This window comes from Salvelinus alpinus, chromosome 20 (assembly GCF_045679555.1).
Source record: "Salvelinus alpinus chromosome 20, SLU_Salpinus.1, whole genome shotgun sequence".
NCBI lineage: Eukaryota > Metazoa > Chordata > Actinopteri > Salmoniformes > Salmonidae > Salvelinus > Salvelinus alpinus.
Window position 1 is genome coordinate 18,639,615 of NC_092105.1, and position 17,068 is coordinate 18,656,682.

A 17,068-nucleotide genomic window follows, 5' to 3' on the forward strand; every position below is an offset into this window, starting at 1 on the left:
GTGAAGGAGGCTTTATTGCGAAATAGGAAGCTGATTCTAGATGTATCTTTGGATTGGAGATGCTTAATGTGAGTCTACAGTCTAACCAGACAGCTAGGTATTTGTAGTTGTCCACATATTCTAAGTCAGAACCGTCCAGAGTAGTGATGGACAGGTGGGTAGGTGCGAGCAGCGATCGGTTGAACAGCATGCATTTCGTTTTACTAGCATTTAAGAGCAGTTGGAGGCCACGGAAGGAGTGTTGTATGGCGTTGAAGCTCGTTTGGAGGTTTGTTAACACAGTGTCCAAAGAAGGGCCAGATGTATACAGAATGGTGTCGTCTGCGTAGAGATGGATCAAAGAATCACCCGCAGCAAGAGCGACATCATTGATATATACGGAAAAAGAGTCGGCCCGAGAACTGAACCCTGTGGCACCCCCATAGAGACTGCCAGAGGTCCGGACAACAGGCCCTCCGATTTGACACACTGAACTCTGTCAGAGAAGTAGTTGGTGAACCAGGTGAGGCAGTCATTAGAGAAACCAAGGCTATTGAGTCTGCCGATAAGAATGTGGTGATTGACAGAGTCGAAAGCCTTGGCCAGGTTGATGAAGATGGCTGCACAGTACTGTCTTTTATCGATGGCGGTTATGATATCGTTTAGGACCTTGAGCGTGGCTGAGGTGCACCCGTGACCAGCTTGAAAACCAGATTGCATAGCGGAGTAGGTACGGTGGGATTCGAAATGGTCGGTGATCTGTTTGTTCACTTGGCTTTCAGAGACTTTAGAAAGGTAGGGCAGGATGGATATAGGTCTGTAACAGTTTGGGTCTAGAGTGTCTCCCCCTTTGAAGAGGGGGGGGTGGATGACCGCGGCCGTGTTCCAATCTTTAGGAAGTATGATCATTACACAGCTGCACCTTGTGCGGGGGACAATAAAAGGCCACTAAAATGTGCAGTTTTGTCACAACACAATGACACAGATGTCTCAAGTTTTGATGGTGCATGCAAATGGCATGCTGACTGCAGGAAGGTCCACCAGAGCTGTTGCCAGAGAATTGAATTTTCATTTCTCTAACATAAGCCACTAACTTTGTTGTAGAGAATTTGGCAGTACTTCCAACCGGGACACAACCGCAGACCGTGTGTATGGCGTTGTGCGGGCGAGCGGTTTTCTGATGTCAATGTTGTGAACAGAGTGCCCCATGGTGGCGTGGGGTTATGGTATGGGCAGGCATAAGCTACAGACAATAAACACAATTGTATTTTATCGATGGCATTTTGAATGCACAGAGATACTGTGACGAGACCCTGAGTCCTATTGTCGTGCCATTCATCGACCGCCATCATCTCATGTTTTAGCATGATAATGCACGCCCCCATGTCGCAAGGATCTGTACACAATTCCTGGAAGCTGAAAATGTCCCAGTTCTTCCATGGCCTGCATACTCACCAGGCATGTCACCCATTGAGCACCTTCTGGATTGTAAATTTTTTTGTGGGGGGGGTGCTCTGGATCTACGTGTACGACAACTTCGCACGGCCATGAGTGGGACAACATTCCACAGGCCACAATCAACAGCCTGACCAACTCGATGCAAAGAAGATGTTTCGCGCTACATGAGGCAAATGGTGGTCACATCAGATACTGACTGGTTTTCTGATCCACGCCCCCTTTTTTTTGTGACAAAAGATGGATATTGTTGCATGTTGCATTTATTTTGTTCAGTATAATTCCCTTGGTACTGGTATGATTCTCCTGACATGTTCAGAACTTATAATCACACACCACAGGATAGAAAGAATACAGGTAAGATTGCATAACAGAATGCAACAATATGCAGGCAACTATAATATGTTGTACTGAACTGCTACCGAATAGCTGGGTGTATAAAGTGATTTACTCCTTTGCCAAGCACTAACTTGTTTTTAAATTTAACTAGGCAAGTCAGTTAATAAGAACAAACCCGGACGACGCTGGGCCAATTGTGCGCCGCCCTATGGGACTCCCAATCACGGCCGGTTGTGATACAGCCTGGAACAAAACAGTACATTTATTTGTAATACCTTTATATATTTGGTTTACGATGTCTACTCCGGAAAGAAGACGACTGATCTCTCCATATCCTGCTCACTGTTCACGTGTGAGAACACCCGTTTGTCAGCTGTCGCCCAGGCCTGGCCGACCTTGATCGCTGGACATTTATTGACCTCACTATACAAACACCACGTCATTGTAACCACGCCCCCCGTCAAACACGATCTCAAAGCCAAAGGAAAAAAAAGAAAAATAGGGTGAGACTATGTAATTGGACACGTATTAATCATTGTTTTTTGATACATCATACGCCATTCAATTAACACACTTAAGGAAGAAGTAACACATTCAAGGAAAAATACATTAAAAGCTAAATTATCTAATGTATCGTTTTACTTAAGAAGAATACACAAGATACGTCGCCTATTTGCTGAAGTGGTATCGCCTAATAAACCACGCACTAGCGGCTAGGGTAGGAAGATAGGATTTCAGAAGCGACAGCGAAAAAGGAACTGAATGTTGTTGTAAACACAACATTAACCAGTTAGCTATATTATAAAGAAATTGAGTGTAAACAAAACAGTACATTTATTTGTATTACCTTTATATATATTTAGTTTTCGATGTCTACTCCTGCAAGAAGACGACTGATGAGAGATTTTAAGCGGTGAGTTGAACATTTTTCACGGGTGGTGTTAATGATATGCCTGAAGCTAGCTTGTCAGCTAAGGGTACTTGGCTAGCTAGCTAACGCGACCAAGTCATCCAGCCGTCTATTTGATATTTTGGGTTTTATTTAGTTGAACAAATTTGCTATGTTGCCTTTGAAAATTGCGGATGCTTTACACAACAGTCTGCCGCTAAAGTCGACCCTAAAACATTAGCGACTTATTTCGTCAGCAAGCTAGCTTGCTTACAAGACTTGACCAGCCAGCTAACGTTACTTGGCTAGCTAAGAAAACAACTCGCTCTCTCCAAGGCGAGTCACCATAGTTAACTCGCAAACGAAACTAAGTTAAATTAACTAGACGTCATAAAATTACTCAGGTTGTGTTTAATATTTCGAGGGATATTTTTGCGACATCCTTGAACTTCATATCAAATCATGCATAACGTTTATGAATACGACTGACTTTTAGCTAAACACTAATCTAGCGTTTCTGCATTGGTTGATAATATTGCAAGTAAGTTAAGAGTACACTAATTCAGTAATGTGTCGACTTGTAATATACTACAGCTATCAGTTTGAAAATAGGGCTAACAAGTGCTTAAGTTAGGTAGCAAGTAATTTGAAACGTGGAAGTTGTTTTTTTCCTCGGACCCCCATAGGCTACAAGAAGACCCTCCGGCTGGCGTCAGTGGTGCCCCTTCCGAAAACAACATCATGGTGTGGAATGCAGTCATATTCGGGTAAGACGGTAAAGCGCAACCGGTCCGATGTGCACATTCAGACTGTTCTCTGTCACATATGTTCAGTACAAATATTACATTAACACCTAGCAAAATATCTACTCATAAGGAGCCTAGCGTTACCTTTACTCCTTAAGATCCAAGGACCTTGTGTTCATTTGAGGTAACAGTAGACTGGCAGAGAAAACAGCCAACTACTCAATTTTTAAACGTGAATCGATTCACAACTGCGACACGTTTCAAGAAATATAAAGTAATTTACTTTCATATCACAAGTATTAACACAAATGCAAAAAAAACAAAAAACATACTGTTTTCACCGGCTTTATCACAGTTGTAGCCGACAGTATTTTTCAGTGACAACACGTTTCTGGCGGCCTTTCGTTATACACAGGTGTCCGCGCATGCTAAATACCACAAGTTGTCGCTCTGTCTTAAGTAAACACAGGCTCTAACATGGAGCTATGGCGGTGTGGGAACTCTAACCCTATAAAAGTGTGTATCTATTTGTGTTTTTCTCGCCGATATGAAAGATAGTCCTTATGCTCCCAAAACGGTACCGCAAGTGATGCATGTTAATGTTCAGACCTAGCGCCAGGGCTCTTAACAAAACTCCCCTGTACAGAAGACGCCTTCTTCCAATGACTCTTGTGTAATATCATGGAACTGGGACTATGTAACACCATGCTCCATCAGCAAATATTGCTGAGTTTGGGTTCTGAAACAGCCTTTGCTAGTTATCGGTCATTCTGAGAGCCAGGTCATGTCAAGACCTTTTTAGGCCAATGATACCAACAATTTCAAGTGAATTATCTGCTCATTGTAATGTTCCTTCTTCATCCGTATAACTTATTTATGGGGAACTGACACATGAATATTTCATGCACACACAAACTTTCAATGTATTTATTTCCCTTTACAGCCCAGAAGGGACACCTTTTGAGGATGGTGAGTACAGCACTGTACACCCCATTCTTTGTGTTTGCATACTCTGTGCAGTTAAGGTTTGTGTGATATAATTGTTGATTTGATAAATTCCACATGAAGTAGGCTAGAGCAGCCAATCATCAACTCCCTGTTTTATTTAACGGCGGTATTGCAGATAATGCAACAGCTGTAATTGCAAAAACATGTTTTCTAACATTCTTGGTTGCGTGATATTAGCCGTGGTTCTAATTCATATTTTCCCTCCATCTTTTACATGTTCCAGGCACATTTAAGCTCACTGTTGAGTTCACAGAAGAATACCCCAACAAACCCCCCACAGTGCGATTTGTGTCAAAGATGTTTCATCCAAATGGTATGTTGTTACAACGAAAGTAGCAAAACATTCTGATAATGAATGTATTATATTTGTATTGCCTACAAAGATTAACACTATTTTTACCCTTCCATTTTATTTACAGTGTATGCAGATGGGAGTATATGTCTGGACATTCTACAGAATCGATGGAGTCCAACCTATGACGTATCATCCATTCTTACCTCTATCCAGGTAGACAAATTTATCATGTTTTCCATGCATCCTCCTGTCAACATTTAGTCCTACTGCGACAGAGCAGAGATAAGCCACAACAGACCTTAGACTTCCCATACTGAAGTGCCATAAGTCATGTTGCATATTCCCACTGTTATGCCACACTCCCTGTGCTGTAGAATGCTTGTCTCATCTACACTGTTGGCCTATCACCCCTCTCTCCCTTCCCTCCTTCCAGTCCCTGCTAGACGAACCAAATCCCAACAGTCCGGCCAACAGTCAGGCGGCCCAGCTTTACCAGGAAAACAAGAGGGAGTACGAGAAGCGTGTGTCGGCCATTGTAGAACAAAGCTGGAGGGACAGTTGACCAGACCCTCTCCCTTCTGTCCTCCTCTGTCCCCAGCACTGAGCTGTGTGACTCGAGTTCTAGTGGAGTACATCTTAATTTAGTTTTTCTTTTTAAGCTTTTATGCACTTTACCTCTCCCTTCCCTTGTAGAACCTCTTTTTTCTGACACGCTTGGAGTGATTATTTTATTTTTGTATTTTCCCCTCATTTTGGCCTATCGGGACGTATGTGCTGAATCTTGCCTTTGCCACCACGCTCTTCAATTGAAGACCATTTTTGGATGTCAATTACCTTGCCTCATCCCTTCACTGAAACAAATGAGTTGGACTGATTTGTTTAATGTTTGGAAGAAATATCAATTATGATAACCTAGCTTGTAGGTTCCTTCTTTGGTGTGCTCCCCTTACTTTATATCAAGCTAATTTTACAAAGCAGCATCTGAGCTATCAAGCTCTACCTTCCTTTGGACAATTGCTGCCCGTGTTCATCCTAAACACCCTGATTGAGAATCAGACCCACAAGCTTAACCCATGTCTTTGCTGTGTTGTGAGCTCTGTTACATGCATGACAGTGAGTGCATTCATGTTGTTCAGTACCCTCAATGTATATAGGAAAACATACATCTGGATTTATGTACAGATTTTGCACTGGTTGTTCATGTCATTTTTTCCAGCACTTGTAAATAAAGGCAAAACTACCTTTACTTTGACCGTAGTACTGTTTCTCTTGGACACCGACAGTAAACCTTGTGCTCCCTACAGTAAACATCAATCCACTCTATTTAGCTTTGTGGCAAATAATGTGATATCAGCGATCTGTGAAACTAGCTTCAAAGTTCATGCATCTGTTAACCTCATTCAACACACTATTGAAGCAAACCTTAATGAGAACTCTACACATCTAAAACCAATTGCAGAACCGCATGGAGTGATTGTGTACACGAGTTGTTGCTTTGCTCTTTGCATACTGCCAGTCAAAAATAGAGGGGGAGATGTCATTTGCAGAACCCCTTGGTAAGGATGTTTGGGGTTTTAGGCTAGGTTTCTATATAGCATTTTGACATCTGATGTAAAATGGGCTTACATACATTTAATTCACCTTACCGGTGTCAAGTGAAAGTCCTCACGAACACAGGCCCGTTGCCAAGGGGATTTGACGTCAAGCACTCCAAACATTCCAACTTAATCATCTAAAATGCATTTTGCTAGGGCAGTCCTATCAGTAATGGCACTTCAAGCAAAGGGCAGTCACGTGCAATATTCAGATGTATGTACATTCAGATGTATTGCACAATCTTGGATGAAATGTTTTATTTGTTCGGAGGAGCATTATGGTTGCATGCATGATACAGCAGCGTCAACAATCATTGGTGTAGATATTAGATTAAATAATCTATTACATTATGCTGTGAACCAGGATGTCCATCTTCCAGTACAGCATTTACTTAAATAAGTCCCTCTTTCCAATTCATTTTCAAACAGCATTGGGAGTAGAAAAAAACTAACCTAACATGACCACAATGTCCGCTGAGCTAGGTAGAGAAGCTACCTGTTGTAGGCCCTTTCCTTCTTCGCCCTCTCTAGGGCCTTGTCCATTGTCTTCTCATTCTCGCCCCTGCATTTGGGGCAGAACCACTTCCCCTTGGGCTTGTGATGCAGCGCCACACAGGAGAAGTGGAACCACTCGATGAGACACTCGTCGTTATCACAGCCAATCATCTCGCCGTAGGATACCTGTTCACACAGGCAGTAGGTGGGCTCGTCTGGGTCGATGGGCAGGTCTAGGGGTGACACCTCCCTCTCTGACTTCCCCTTTGACCTCTTCTTCTTCTTCTTGGACGACAACGTTTTGGCCCTCTTCTCTCTGGGCACCCCCATGCCCACCTCATCAACATGACCCATGCTTCCACAGCTCTCCCAATTCTCTCCGCTTTTCTGCCGCCGTGACCGTTTCCCGCCAGACTTGTCCCCCCCGCCGACTGAGCACGGCGTCACCTCGTCACGCCTCTTGTCATGGTGACCCGCTTTGCCCGGAGTTGTTGTTTCTGCCGACGGCACTATGGAGGCTGCGGTCGTCGTCATGGCAGTTGATGTCGATACATGGGTATCAGGGTTCTCCTTGGAGGCTTGGAGGAGCTCAGAATGCCAGTCCACCTGCCTGCTACAGTTCTCCACCAACTCCACCTGGAACAGTACAGAGTGAGTGTATGTATATATATATTAACACTATTATATTACATATTATATATGAGATTCTTCAAAGTAGCCATTTGCTTTGGACAATATTGGCAATCTCTCAAGGTTAATGAGTTAGTTAACTGGAATGAATTTCAATTAACAGGTGTGCCTTGTTAGTTAATTTGAGCCAATCAGTTGTTACACAGAAGATTTCCAAATATGGCTAAAGACCAAGTCCATATTATCGCAAGAACAGCTCAAATAAGCAAAGAGAAACGAAGGTCCATCATTACTTTAAGACATGAAGGTTAGTCAATGCGGAAAATGTCCGGAACTTTGAAAGTTTCTTCAAGTGCAGTCGCAAAAGCCATCAAGCGCTATGATGAAACTGGCTCTCATGAGGACCGCCACAGGAAGGAAGACCCAGAGTTACCTCTGCTGCAGAGGATAAGTTCACTAGAGTTACCAGCCTCAGAAATTGCAGCACAAATAAATCCTTCAGGGTTCAACAGACATCTCAACATCGACTGTCAATTGCTGCAAAGAAACTACTAAAATGACACCAATAAGAGACTTGCTTGGGCCAAGATGGAAATCTGTGCTTTGGTCTGATGAGTCCAAATTTGAGATTTCTTGTTTCCAACCCTTGTGTTTATGAGATGCAGAGTAGGTGAACGGATGATCTCCGCATGTGTGGTTCCCACAGTGATGTATGGAGGAGGTGGTGTGATGGTGCTTTGCTGGTGACACGGTCTGATGAATTCAAGGCACACTTAAGCATGGCTTCCATATCATTATATGCAGCATATCATTAATATGCAGCGATAAGCCATCCCATCTGGTTTGCACGTATACCGCATTTTATGATATACCAGTATTGATGCAGGGACCAGTTTGGGTTTTTACTTTACCTTCTAAACCAGTATTTGAATGTTTGGTTTGTTAAATGTGATACGCCATGTGTAATGTTAATTTTTATAGTTTACTTCGCTACTTGAGTCATCTCTCTCCGCCCTTTTCTCCGTGCCACTTTCCACACGTAGCCACGCCCCCTGTCACTGAAGGAGCATTTGACTTTCCTCAACCACGAGACACTTGCGTTCAGTCTGCATGGTCAATGCAGCACATGCAACAATGTTGTTTTCACTTTCCTTATAAATATAAATCAACTAGCGTTCTATAATGACACTATTAGTTTGTTTCTTACATCAGCAAACAGCTATTTTGTCTTTTCTTAGCAAGTTGCCCTAAATCTTGTGAGACGCTAATTGTTAGCCGCTAATGCTAATAGCTACTGAGTAAGAGCAAACGTAGCTAGCTAATACAGGTGATGGTGTAGACCTAAATCATGTTGTTTGTGCAACAGCATCTTCTAAATCAAAGAGAAATATGCAAAGCAAGAATGTTAGCTACTTTAAGTAGCTAAGAGAAAACATGCAATGTAGCCAAAGCTTATAGGGTCCCCTAGGAAACACTTATCAAAACTTTAGTTCCTACCCTGTCACAATAACGCCTCCTTGGCATTTTAATTCGTGGTCATCTCAAACACTGTATTCAAAGTGCCCACTATTATATTCTAACTATAGAATTAGAAAAGTCATTCTATTTCAAAGATTCCAACAGTTTTGCTCTAATTCGCAAGTCAAATCACAATTGCAACATTTGGTTAAAAATAAGTCCTAGATTATTTGCCCATAACATGCAGCCCTATGTGGCAGTGTGGGAATTCTCAATTGAGCAGTGGTGTAAAGTACCTAAGTAAAAATACTTTCAAGTACTACTTAAGTCTTTTTTTGGCATATGTACTTTATTTTTTACTTCACTACATTCCCAAAGAAAATACTTTAATTTTTACTCCATACATTTTCCTTGACACGTAAAAGTACTCGTTACATTTTGAATGCTTAGCAGGACAGGAAAATGGTCCAATTCACACAATTGTCAAGAGAATATCCCTGGTCATCTAATGCCTCTGATCTGGAGGATTCACTAAACACAAATGCTTTGTTTGTAAATTATGGCTGAGTGTTGGAGTGTGCCCCTGGCTATCTGTAAATTTAAAAAAAACAAGAAAATGGTGCCATCTGGTTTGCTTAATATAAGGAATTTGCATTATTTATACTTTTACTTTGATACTTAAGTACATTTTATCAATTACATTTACTTTTGATACTTAAGTATATTTAAAACCAAATACTTTTAGACTTTTATTCAAGTACTATTTTACTGGGTGACTCCCATTTACTTGAGTAATTTTCTATTAATGTATCTTTACTTTTACTCAAGTATGATAATTGGGTACTTTTTCCACCACTGCAACTGAGTGCAGGAAATGCAGAAGTGATAAGTGCTGAAATTTGTTTTGGTTGAAGTTGAATTGAACAGTATAAAACAATCAGAATGGAGAGACTCATTGAAATCACTTAGAATGTATGTGTTGCCACCCTAGGATCACTCACTACTCATATAGCAAACGTAGAACTGTTATTATTCAAAACTAAAAACAAAAAAAATATACACTGCTCATAAAAATAAAGGGAACACTTAAACAACACAATGTAACTCCAAGTCAATCACACTTCTGTGAAATCAAACTGTCCACTTAGGAAGCAACACTGATTGACAATAAATTTCACATGCTGTTGTGCAAATGGAATAGACAACAGGTGGAAATTATAGGCAATTAGCAAGACACCCCCAATAAAGGAGTGGTTCTGCAGGTGGTGACCACAGACCACTTCTCAGTTCCTATGCTTCCTGGCTGATGTTTTGGTCACTTTTGAATGCTGGCGGTGCTTTCACTCTAGTGGTAGCATGAGACGGAGTCTACAACCCACACAAGTGGCTCAGGTAGTGCAGTTCATCCAGGATGGCACATCAATGCGAGCTGTGGCAAAAAGGTTTGCTGTGTGTCAGCGTAGTGTCCAGAGCATGGAGGCGCTACCAGGAGACAGGCCAGTACATCAGGAGACGTGGAGGAGGCCGTAGGAGGGCAACAACCCAGCAGCAGGACCACTACCTCCGCCTTTGTGCAAGGAGGAGCACTACCAGAGCCCTGCAAAATGACCTCCAGCAGGCCACAAATGTGCATGTGTCTGTTCAAACGGTCAGAAACAGACTCCATGAGGGTGGTATGAGGGCCCGACGTCCACAGGTGGGGGTTGTGCGTACAGCCCAACACCGTGCAGGACGTTTGGCATTTGCCAGAGAACACCAAGATTGGCAAATTTGCCACTGGCGCCCTGTGCTCTTCACAAATGAAAGCAGGTTCACACTGAGCACATGTGACAGACGTGACAGAGTCTGGAGACGCCGTGGAGAACGTTCTGCTGCCTGCAACACCCTCCAGCATGACCGGTTTGGCGGTAGGTCAGTCATGGTGTGGGGTGGCATTTCTTTGTGGGGCCGCACAGCCCTCCATGTGCTTGCCAGAGGTAGCCTGACTGCCATTAGGTACCGAGATGAGATCCTCAGACCCCTTGAGAGACCATATGCTGACACATGCACATTTGTGGCCTGCTGGAGGTCATTTTGCAGGGCTCTGGTAGTGCTCCTCCTTGCACAAAGGCGGAGGTAGTGGTCCTGCTGCTGGGTTGTTGCCCTCCTACGGCCTCCTCCACGTCTCCTGATGTACTGGCCTGTCTCCTGGTAGCGCCTCCATGCTCTGGACACTACGCTGACAGACACAGCAAACCTTTTTGCCACAGCTCGCATTAATGTGCCATCCTGGATGAACTGCACTACCTGAGCCACTTGTGTGGGTTGTAGACTCCGTCTCATGCTACCACTAGAGTGAAAGCACCGCCAGCATTCAAAAGTGACCAAAACATCAGCCGGGAAGCATAGGAACTGAGAAGTGGTCTGTGGTCACCACCTGCAGAACCATTCCTTTATTGGGGGTGTCTTGCTAATTGCCTATAATTTCCACCTTTTGTCTATTCCATTTGCACAACAGCATGTGAAATTTATTGTCAATCAGTGTTGCTTCCTAAGTGGACAGTTTGATTTCACAGAAGTGTGATTGACTTGGAGTTACATTGTGTGGTTTAAGTGTTCCCTTTATTTTTTTGAGCAGTGTATATATTTTTTACAAATAGCGTGATATGTTTTGGCCATATCGCTCAGCCCTAAGTGGGACTATCATTTGTTTTTCAACAGGACAACGACCAAAACACACCTCCAGGCGGTGTAAGGGCTATTTGACCAAGGAGAGTGATGGAGTGCTGCATCAGATGACCTGGCCTCTACAATCACCGGACCTCAACCCAATTGATATGGTTGGGATGAGTTGGACCGCAGAGTTAAGGAAAAGCAGCCAACAAGTGCACAGCTTATGTGGGAATTCCTTCAAGACTGTTGGAAAAGCATTCCAGGTGAAGCTGGTTGAGAGAATGCCAAGCGTGTGCAAAGCTGTCATCAAGGCAAAGGGTGGCTACTTTGAAGAATCTAAAATATATTTCGATTTGTTTAATACTTTGTTGGTTACTACATGATTCCAGATGTGTTATTTCATAGTTTTGATGTCTTCACTATTATTCTACAATGTAGAAAATAGTAGAAATAAAGAAAACCCCTTGAACGAGTATGTGTCCATACTTTTGACGGGTACTGTAAGTTGGTCAAGGAGTGACCAATATGGGCTTTGTTGCAGCCTCATCCATCAATATTATTGCTTTTCAAGTTGGAAAATCAAACTTCTTCAGGATTGGTGTCCTGTCCGTGGGACGGTTGAGCTAACGTAGGCTGATGTGATTAGCATGAGGTTGTAAGAAACAAAAAAAAAGATTCCCAGGACATATACATATCTGATATGGGCAGAAAGTTAAAATTCTTGTTAATCAAACTTTTTTTTTTAAATCAAAAAATATATATAATAATTTCACCTTTATTTAACCAGGTAGGCTAGTTGAAAACAAGTTCTCATTTGCAACTGCGACCTGGCCAAGATAAAGAATAGCAATTCGACACATTCAACAACAGAGTTACACATGGAATAAACAAAACATACAGTCAATAATACAGTAGAAAAATAAGTCTATATACAATGTGAGCAAATGAGGTGAGATAAGGGAGGTAAAGGCAAAAAAGGCCATAGTGGCGAGGTAAATACAATATAGCAAGTAAAACACTGGAATGGTAGATTTGCAGTGGAAGAATGTGCAAAGTAGAAATAGAAATAATGGGGTGCAAAGGAGCAAAATAAATAAATACAGTATGGGGAAGAGGTAGTTGTTTGGGCTAAATTATAGATGGGCTATGTACAGGTGCAGTAATCTGTGAGCTGCTCTGACAGCTGGTGCTTACGGCTAGTGAGGGAGATAAATGTTTCCAGCTTCAGAGATTTTTGCAGTTCGTTCCAGTCATTGGCAGCAGAGAACTGGAAGGAAAGATGACCAAAGGAGGAATTGGCTTTGGGGGTGACCAGTGAGATATACCTGCTGGAGCGCGTGCTACGAGTGGGTACTGCTATGGTGACCAGTGAGGTGAGATGGCGGGGCTTTACCTAGCAGAGACTTGTAGATAACCTGTAGTCAGTGGGTTTGGCGACGAGTATGAAGCGAGGGCCAACCAACGAGAGCATACAGGTCGCAGTGGTGGGTAGTATATGGGGCTTTGGTGACAAAACGGATGGCACTGTGATAAACTGGATGCAGTCTGTTGAGTAGAGTGTTGAAGGCTATTTTATAGATGACATCGCCGAAGTCGAGGATCGGTAGGATGGTCAGTTTTACGAGGGTATGTTTGGCAGCATGAGTGAATGATGCTTTCTTGCGATATAGGAAGCCGATTCTAGATTTAATTTTGGATTGGAGATGCTTAATGTGAGTCTGGAAGGAGAGTTTACAGTCTAACCAGACACCTAGGTATTTGTAGTTGTCCCCATATTCTAAGTCAGAACCGTCCAGAGTAGTGATGCTGGACGGGCGAGCAGGTGCGGGCAGTGATCGGTTGAATAGCATGCATTTAGTTTTACTTGTATTTAAGAGCAGTTGGAGGCCACGGAAGGAGTGATATATGGCATTGAAGCTCATCTCGAGGTTAGTTAACACAGTGTCCAAAGAGGGGCCAGAAGTATACAGAATGGTGTTGTCTGCGTAGAGGTGTATCAGAGAATCACCAGCAGCAAGAGCGACATCATTGATGTATACAGAGAAGAGAGTCGGCCCGAGGATTGAACCCTGTGGCACCCCCAGAGACTGCCGGAGGTCCGGACAACAGGCCCTCCGATTTGACACACTGAACTCTATCGGAGAAGTAGTTGGTAAACCAGGCAAGGCAATCATTTGAGAAACCAAGGCTGTTGAGTCTGCCAATAAGAATGTGGTGATTGACAGAGTCGAAAGCCTTAGCCAGGTCGATGAATACGGCTGCGCAGTATTGTCGATGGCGGTTATGATGTCGTTTAGGACCTTGAGCGTGGCTGAGGTGCACCCGCAGCAGCTTTCCAATCTTTGGGAATCTCAGACGATACAAAAGAGAGGTTGAACAGGCTAGTAATAGGGGTTGCAACAATTTCGGCAGATCATTTTAGAAAGAGGGTCCAGATTGTCTAGCCCGGCTGATTTGTAGGGGTCCAGATTTTGCAGCTCTTTCAGAACATCAGCTATCTGGATTTGGGTGAAGGAGAAATGGAGGGGGCTTTGGCGGGTTGCTGTCGAGGGTGCCGGGCAGTTGACCGGGGTAGGGGTAGCCAGGTGGAAAGCAGGGCCAGCCGTAGAGAAATGCTTATTGAAATTCTCAATTATAGTGGATTTATCAGTGGTGACAGTGTTTCCTAGCCTCAGAGCAGTGGGCAGCTGGGAGGAGGTGCTCTTATTCTCCATGGACTTTACAGTCCCAGAACTTTTTTGAGTTAGTACTACAGGATGCAAATTTCTGTTTGAAAAAGGTAGCCTTAGCTTTCCTAACTGCCTGTGTATATTTGTTCCTAACTTCCCTGAAAAGTTGCATATCACGGGGGCTATTCGCAGCTAATGCAGAACGCCACAGGATGTTTTTGTGCTGGTCAAGGGCAGACAGGTCTGGAGTGAACCAAGGACTATATCTGTTCCTAGTTCAAATTTATTTTGAATGGGGCATGATTATTTAAGATGGTGAGGAAGGCACTTTTAAAGAATAGCCTGGCATCATCTACTGACGGGATGAGGTCAATGTCATTCCAGGATACCCCGGCCAGGTCGATTAGAAAGGCCTGCTCGCAGAAGTGTTTTTGGGAGCGTTTGACAGTGATGAGGGGTGATCGTTTGGTCGAAGACCCATTACGGATGCAGGCAATGAGGCAGTGATCGCTGAGATCTTGATTGAAAACAGCAGAGGTGTTTAATGAGGGTGCCCGTGTTTACGGATTTGGAGTTGTACCTGGTAGGTTCATTGATAATTTGTGTGAGATTGAGGGCATCAAGCTTAGATTATAGGATGGCCAGGGTGTTAAGCATGTCCCAGTTTAGGTCACCTAGTAGCATGATCTCAGAAGATAGATGGGGGGCAATCAATCAACTGCACTGACAATTTACAGTAGCTATTAGACTGAAAGAATACCATGCTATTGTTTGAGGAGAGTGCACAATTATGAACTTGAAAATGTATGAATAAACCAATTAGGCACATTTGGGCAGTCTTGATACAACATTTTGAATAGATATGCAAGATTTCACTGCATCACTCAAACTTTGCACATACAGTGCTGCCATATAGTGGCCAAAGTCAGAATTGCACCTGGGCTAGAATAATTCATTATGCCCTTTCTATTGCATTTCAAAGATGGTACAAAAAAAATAAAAAATAAAGTTATTTTTTTCTTTTACCAGATCTAATGTGTTATATTCTCCTACATTCTTTCACATTTCCACAAACTTCAAAGTGTTTCCTTCCAAATGGTATCAATAATATGCATATCCTTGCTTCAGGGCCTGAGCTATAGGCAGTTAGATTTTGGTATGTCATTTTAGGCTAAAATTGAAAAAGAGGTTTAAGCAAAGTTCATATAAAAAGGGAAGACACTTTTGTCCATAAACAATAATACAGGCAGCCAGCCAGCCACGTTCACGCACCATCTGCCCAGCAATCTGGATCTTCTCATCTCCCAGCTCCTGGCTGCAGATAAGAGCTCTCTGGATGGCCAGCTGAAGTCTATGCCGCTGGAGAGGGTCGGACTCCCGACTGTAGCGCTCATAAGCATCATCCAGCTCTTGCAGGCCATCTGAGGCAGGGGGAAAAAACAAAGGATGCAAGAGATGTAACAAACATGGCCCATAGATAGCGTAAAGTGGGAATGGCAGTTTTATTATGGAACTAAACAAACGTGTAATACTCTAGTAAGCTAAAAACATTTACATAACTTGAAAATAATAGTTTAATTTGACATAAAAGGTGTCTACTATTCTATTCCAATTGTAACTTAATCAAAAGATGCACAGGCTAGCTAGCTTGTATCTGGATGCCAGTAACCAGCTAACGTTACTGCTAGAAACTAGCAGCGTAACTTCACATAGCTAGGTTATTAACAGACTAGCAGTTATGTAAACTAACGTTAGCTATATTGATTAACGTTACCTAGCAGGTAGCTAGCAAAGTTGGTCAGTGGATGAAACGAACGATTTACCTTGATATTTCGCATCAATTTCCTTCATAAGCGACACACTCCTCTGTAGGTCGAAAGGCAGTGATTCGACCAAGTCCAAATATTCTTCCACATAATTTGTAACGACGTGGACCGGATCGCCGTTAGCCGGATTTAACATTCTCGTCTGTCAATGTCCACACAAAGCTGTCCACAAAAAAGGAAACATTTGTTACACAGAACAACATCCTTCTTCTTCTACAATATTATGGCACACAGAACATCCGAAACTCATAATCCTACAGTAGACGTTGGACGAATAAAAAAAACATATTTGCAATCTCTTTTACGTTTGAGCTGACCTTTTCCCTTACTGTATCCATGAAAACTAGTTCCGCTATCTAACGTTTAACAGGAGGAAGCTAGGCTAACAGCCTAGCTCTTTGAGCCTACTGTGTTAGCGAACCAGCTACCATTAGCTAGCTAGTAGCAGTAACGTCGTTACAGCCTTCACACTGATTACGGTCTGAACACGATAATGAAGCAATGCAAACGACCCATTTTTACTCACCAGAAACGTTATATTTTCCGTTTACTGAAGCTCATACAATGTATTCAATCCAACTGGAGAATATTCTAACGGTGCATTAATTAGAGCGTGAAGAACGGTAAACTTGAGTTGAACCGGTTTATTTAGCGCATGCGCATCCTGTGAAACAAACTTGACAATGGACGATTTTTCTTTGTGAAGATACTTTTTCGGCAACGACGTTTTAATCTGTTTTTAATGTCTATTGTTTTAATGCATTTAGTTTACAATTATGCAGATCTTGTGAAAATGGTTGATGCCTGACATGCTTGATGTTACATTTTAGCTTGATACAGTTCCACAGTTTTGCTCTGATGTTATGAAGGCGATAACCCGCCATATCGGAAATACAATGTATGCGCCCTCTGGTGGCAGTATGACAGAATGGCAATTATTTAAAATGTAAACAAAGTTTCTCTCCATCGCAGACATTTCGCACTGTTTGAGCTGACAGTTATCATTGATACATTGGATAATCTAACTCTGTG

At 42.7% G+C, this 17,068-nt stretch overlaps 2 protein-coding genes and 1 long non-coding RNA gene across 4 annotated transcripts; 2 read left to right on the forward strand and 1 right to left on the reverse strand.

Moving 5' to 3' along the window:
• The first annotated feature begins 2,278 nt into the window (after positions 1-2,278).
• LOC139546423 (ubiquitin-conjugating enzyme E2 A-like) lies at positions 2,279-5,957 on the forward strand. The gene is made up of 6 exons (XM_071354793.1): positions 2,279-2,686; positions 3,349-3,429; positions 4,352-4,377; positions 4,640-4,729; positions 4,836-4,924; positions 5,145-5,957. Exons 1-6 carry the CDS (start codon positions 2,643-2,645, stop codon positions 5,271-5,273), a joined length of 459 nt encoding a protein of 152 aa, XP_071210894.1. The 5' UTR covers positions 2,279-2,642; the 3' UTR covers positions 5,274-5,957.
• Positions 5,958-6,549: 592 nt separating this feature from the next.
• LOC139546421 (inhibitor of growth protein 1-like) lies at positions 6,550-16,972 on the reverse strand. Of its 2 annotated transcripts, none has more exons than XM_071354789.1 (4): positions 16,563-16,972; positions 16,034-16,198; positions 15,483-15,631; positions 6,550-7,437 (listed from the first exon to the last, which is right to left on the reverse strand). In XM_071354789.1, exons 2-4 carry the CDS (start codon positions 16,170-16,172, stop codon positions 6,799-6,801), a joined length of 927 nt encoding a protein of 308 aa, XP_071210890.1. In that variant the 5' UTR covers positions 16,173-16,198; positions 16,563-16,972; the 3' UTR covers positions 6,550-6,798. The 2 variants fall into 2 exon arrangements, with proteins under 2 accessions (XP_071210890.1, XP_071210892.1); XM_071354791.1 differs by lacking the exon at positions 16,563-16,972 and adding an exon at positions 16,354-16,525.
• On the forward strand, positions 7,366-12,014 carry LOC139546424 (uncharacterized). The gene is made up of 2 exons (XR_011669220.1): positions 7,366-7,452; positions 11,590-12,014. It is a non-coding gene; the product is annotated as an uncharacterized lncRNA (long non-coding RNA).
• Positions 16,973-17,068: the final 96 nt, after the last annotated feature.

Coding starts and splice junctions, on each gene's coding strand:
- LOC139546423 (XM_071354793.1), top strand. CDS start 2,643: ATGTCTACTCCTGCAAGAAGACGACTGATGAGAGATTTTAAGCG. Junction 2,687..3,348: donor CTGATGAGAGATTTTAAGCG/GTGAGTTGAACA, acceptor GGACCCCCATAG/GCTACAAGAAGACCCTCCGG. Junction 4,730..4,835: donor AAAGATGTTTCATCCAAATG/GTATGTTGTTAC, acceptor TTTTATTTACAG/TGTATGCAGATGGGAGTATA.
- LOC139546421 (XM_071354789.1), bottom strand. CDS start 16,172: ATGTTAAATCCGGCTAACGGCGATCCGGTCCACGTCGTTACAAATTAT. Junction 15,632..16,033: donor AATTGATGCGAAATATCAAG/GTAAATCGTTCG, acceptor CCCCTGCCTCAG/ATGGCCTGCAAGAGCTGGAT. Junction 7,438..15,482: donor TCCAGATTGCTGGGCAGATG/GTGCGTGAACGT, acceptor GTACTGTTCCAG/GTGGAGTTGGTGGAGAACTG.